The sequence below is a fragment of the Cnephaeus nilssonii genome (genome assembly GCF_951640355.1).
Source record: "Cnephaeus nilssonii genome assembly, chromosome: 7".
NCBI classification, from domain to species: Eukaryota; Metazoa; Chordata; class Mammalia; order Chiroptera; family Vespertilionidae; genus Cnephaeus; species Cnephaeus nilssonii.
The window spans coordinates 9772384-9777174 of NC_137078.1; the positions used below are offsets into that span (position 1 = coordinate 9772384).

Here is a 4791-nt window from a genome sequence, read left to right on the forward strand (position 1 = left end):
CGAACCTGAGGGACCCCGCACGCTCCCCGAAAGGCAGCGCTGGGAAGCCTCCCGGCTTCAGCAGCCCGCAAGCGCCCTCGGGCAGCCAAAGGTTCTAGTGGGCCGAGGAGCGGGGCGTCCCGCACTGCGGCGGCCACAGCCTACCTGGGCGAGCCAGCGCCGAAGCTCCCGGCAAAGCCCCCTTCCTCCTATTTGTATGGGGAGGGGTCTCGGGGACGGCGTTGTGGGGAAGACAACTCCTTCCCCACCCTGCACAGAGCACGACGGTGACTGAGCCCATACAGCTCTGTCACCCAGCTCAGGACAAGACCTCCAGGTGGGGGAAAACTGGAGACGTCTGTGAACTCAGTGAGTCCACTGGGCGATCGGGAGAGGAGGAAAGTGGGGAGAGAGGAAAGGTGAGGGGGGAAAGGAGGAGGGGCCGGGAAATCCCGAAGCTGGAGCCGGCCAGTTGGGCCAAGAAATGAGGGACAGCCAGCGCGAGCTGGAACTCCAGGACTCGGCGGTGACATCTGTGAGCAGCGGACGGAGGAAGGGTCTGTGTGGGGCCCGGGAGGGCTCAGGAAATCTGCGCAAACAATGGGCGTCCGTGCGGAGGGCTCGGGGTGAGAGACAGTGCCCGGCGCCGGCGCCGGCGGCGGAGGGGTGCGAGCGCAGGCCGGCCCTGGGCAGGGACTTGGGCTGGGGACCCCGCCGGTCGGCGTGCGTGTGGTCAGCGCGGCGGTGCTCCCGCGGCCCCGCGCGGCCCGGCAGGGCCCGGCCTCCCGCTCACTCAGAGGCGGTTCTCGGCCCCCATTGGCTGCGGCTGCAGCCGGAGGGCGGGGCTCCGCGGCCCGGAAAAAATGTAACTGCGTAAAAAAGTCCTCGCCTGGGTGACGGATGCTCAAAAGTTCAGAAGTTTTCCAATGCTTCCTTAAGCGGCCCGCGCGCGAGAGACTGAAAAAAAAAAGGTGACGCGGGGCCCGGGAAGGCGGCCGGCGCGCGGCCCCCCGCCCTGGTGATTTGGCCGCCTTCGCCGGCGGCCGGGGCAGTCTCCTGGAAGGAGCAGGCGGTGTGGCGAGAAGGGCGCCTTCTTGTTTTTTTCAGTTTGGGCTCTTTTTTCCGTTCTCGCCTGGAAGTGGCTCCGCGAGTTCCTTCCAGGCCGTTTGCCGCGTCCCGGTCCGGCCCGCGCCCCTAGCAGCGACCCTCCTTCGCGGCCGGCGCCGGCCCTGAAGCGGCTGGAGGCGCCCCGGGAGCCCGAGCGAGCGCCGGGAGAGGCCGCGCGCAGCTGGCGGCTCCGGGAGGCGGCGGCGGCCCGACACCAGCTCCGCGAGGCCCGGACTCGGACTGGGCGGCCGGCGCGGCGCGGCCGACCTGAGCGAGGGTGGGGGGCGGCGGGCGGCGCGGGGCGGCGGCGAGCGGGGGCCATGCAGGCGCGCTACTCCGTGTCCAGCCCCAACTCCCTGGGAGTGGTGCCCTACCTCGGCGGCGAGCAGAGCTACTACCGCGCGGCGGCGGCGGCGGCCGGGGGCGGCTACACCGCCATGCCGGCCCCCATGAGCGTGTACTCGCACCCAGCGCACGCCGAGCAGTATCCGGGGGGCATGGCCCGCGCCTACGGGCCCTACACGCCGCAGCCGCAGCCCAAGGACATGGTGAAGCCGCCCTACAGTTACATCGCGCTCATCACCATGGCCATCCAGAACGCCCCGGACAAGAAGATCACCCTCAACGGCATCTACCAGTTCATCATGGACCGCTTCCCTTTCTACCGGGACAATAAGCAGGGCTGGCAGAACAGCATCCGCCACAACCTCTCGCTCAACGAGTGCTTCGTCAAGGTGCCCCGCGACGACAAGAAACCGGGCAAGGGCAGCTACTGGACGCTGGACCCGGACTCGTACAACATGTTCGAGAACGGCAGCTTCCTACGGCGGCGGCGGCGCTTCAAGAAGAAGGACGCCGTGAAGGACAAGGAGGAGAAGGACCGGCTGCACCTCAAGGAGCCGCCGCCGCCGCCCCCCGGCCGCCAGCCGCCGCCCGCGCCGCCGGAGCAGCCCGACGGCCCGGTGCCCGGACCGCAGCCGCCGCCGGTGCGCATCCAGGACATCAAAACCGAGAACGGTACGTGCCCCTCGCCGCCCCAGCCCCTGTCCCCGGCCGCCGCCCTGGGCAGCGGCAGCGCCGCCGCGGTGCCCAAAATCGAAAGCCCCGACAGCAGCAGCAGCAGCCTGTCCAGCGGGAGCAGCCCCCCGGGCAGCCTGCCGTCCACGCGGCCTCTGAGCTTGGATGGCGCGGACCCCGCGCCGCAGCCGCCGCCTGCGCAGCCCGCGCCGCCGCCGCACCACAGCCAGGGCTTCAGCGTGGACAACATCATGACGTCGCTGCGGGGATCGCCGCAGGGCGCGGCCGGGGAGCTCGGCTCGGGCCTCCTGGCCTCGGCGGCCGCGTCCTCGCGCGCGGGCATCGCACCCCCGCTGGCGCTCGGCGCCTACTCGCCGGGCCAGAGCTCCCTCTACAGCTCCCCCTGCAGCCAGAGCTCCAGCGCCGGGAGCTCGGGCGGGGGCGGCGGCGGCGGGGGCGGCGGCGCCGGGGGCGCCGGGACCTACCACTGCAACCTGCAGGCCATGAGCCTGTACGCGGCCGGGGAACGCGGCGGCCACTTGCAGGGCGCGCCTGGGGGCGCCGGCGGATCAGCCGTGGACGACCCCCTGCCCGACTACTCTCTGCCCCCGGTCACTAGCAGCAGCGCCTCCTCCCTGAGTCACGGCAGCGGTCAGGAGGCCGGCCACCACCCTGCAGCCCACCAAGGCCGCCTCACCTCGTGGTACCTGAACCAGGCGGGCGGAGACCTGGGCCACCTGGCCAGCGCGGCGGCGGCGGCGGCGGCGGCAGGCTACCCCAGCCAGCAGCAGAACTTCCACTCGGTGCGGGAGATGTTCGAGTCGCAGAGGATCGGCTTGAACAACTCTCCGGTGAACGGGAACAGTAGCTGTCAGATGGCCTTTCCTTCCAGCCAGTCTCTGTACCGCACATCCGGGGCTTTCGTCTATGACTGTAGCAAGTTTTGACACCCCCACCGCCTCAAAACCGAACTGAATCGAACCCCAGCGCCAGAACAACCAAAAGAACCATCAATGCAAAATCGAAACCAAAAAAAAAAAAATTCCAATTTAAAAAAACTTGAAAAATATTCACCAAACCAGCGAACAGAATCCCTCCAAAAGTTCAACTCACCAGCACACAAAAAACTATTTTCTTAAAAGATTAATTGAGAGCCACCTCCACTTTGCCTTATCTAAATAAACAAAACCATAAACCATTTTACACAGAGACAGCAAAATCATGGTTTATTAAAGGACAGTGTTACTGCAGATAACACGTAAGTTTCTTCTTGCTTTTAAGAGAGCACGCTTTCCTTCTCCTCCTCTCCCCCATGCTCTTGCCCTTTTCCTTCCCTCACCTCTCACCTGTAAGATACTGTTTTATCCTATGTTGAAAGGAGGGGAAAAGTCCCCGTATATGAAAATCGCTTTCTTTTTATTCATGGACTTGTTTTTAAATGTAAATTTCAACATAGTAATTTATTTTTAATTTGTAGTTGGATGTCGTGGACCAAACGCCAGAAAGTGTTTCCAAAACCTGACGTTAAATTTCCTGAAACTTACTTTGTGCCTTTTTTTCATTATAAAAAGGGAAACTGTATTAATCTTATTCTATCATCTTTTTCTTTTTGTTGAACATATCCATTGTTTGTTTATTAATAAATTACCATTCAGTTTGAATGACACCTATTGTCTGGATATTTTAATACAGCCTTAATTATCATAAGAAAAATATTTCAGAGCTTAAAACACTAGGAATTACCTGTTCTCCTCCTAAATTTCTGAAAAAAATGGAGAAACACTATTTCCTATCAAATTTCACATAGAAGTCTCTTTTGGTTTACTTTTCCCCTTACAGCATCTGCAAAATGTACTATATAGTTAGCTTGCTTTGTGGCTAGTTAAAACGTATTTCCCTAAATAGATCTGAGTTGGCATATACACAAATACATTTTCTCAGTAATGACAGAACATGATTTGGAAATTGTATGCCCATGAATCAGCAGTCTTTACCACAGTGATACCTGTGTGTCCAGAGAGGTGAATGTGCCTCCAGATAGAGACACACATATTTGGCTTGTGCAGCACATAAAAAATTAGGATGTGTATTATACATCCCTGTGAACCAAATGCAAGATAGATTTTTTCCCCTATTTTTCACTCCTTTATTAGAGGAAAAAAATAAACCATTTTTAAATGTATGTATATAAGACATCCACATTTACAATCCTCCATGTGTTATGACGAAGGATTATTTTTTAAAAAATGTACTGTGTGTTGGAAAGGGGAATTTAATCTTTGGGAAACTATTTTAGAAGATACGTTCGTAGAGCAATTATTTTTTGAAAAGGCTATAAAGCAATAACAAGAAAGGAGAGAGGGGCAGTGTATTTTAGTCTAGGGTGTTGTATTTTTTTCAATCCAATTTTTCTTGCTAATTTACAGTTAAACGTAGGGGCAATCGGATTGGCCCTCCCCCTTTGTAAATAACCCAGGAAATGTAATAAATTCATTATCTCAGGGTGATCAGCCCTGTCAATCAGACTTTAGGGAGATGGTGATTTGATTACAGACATTCAGGGCCTTTCAGTTTGTTTTCGAGATAATACAGTTTCCTGCTATCTGCCGCTCCTATCTAGAGGCAACACTTAGCAGTAATTGCTGTTGCTTGTTGTCAAAATTTGATCATTGTTAAAGGATTGCTGCA

The 4791-nt window shown here is 57.8% G+C and overlaps 1 protein-coding gene across 1 annotated transcript; it reads left to right on the top strand.

Annotated features, from left to right (window-relative positions):
• Positions 1-900: 900 nt before the first annotated feature.
• On the top strand, positions 901-4791 carry FOXC1 (forkhead box C1). The gene has a single exon (XM_079776137.1). It carries the CDS (start codon positions 1407-1409, stop codon positions 3048-3050), a length of 1644 nt encoding a protein of 547 aa, XP_079632263.1. The 5' UTR covers positions 901-1406; the 3' UTR covers positions 3051-4791.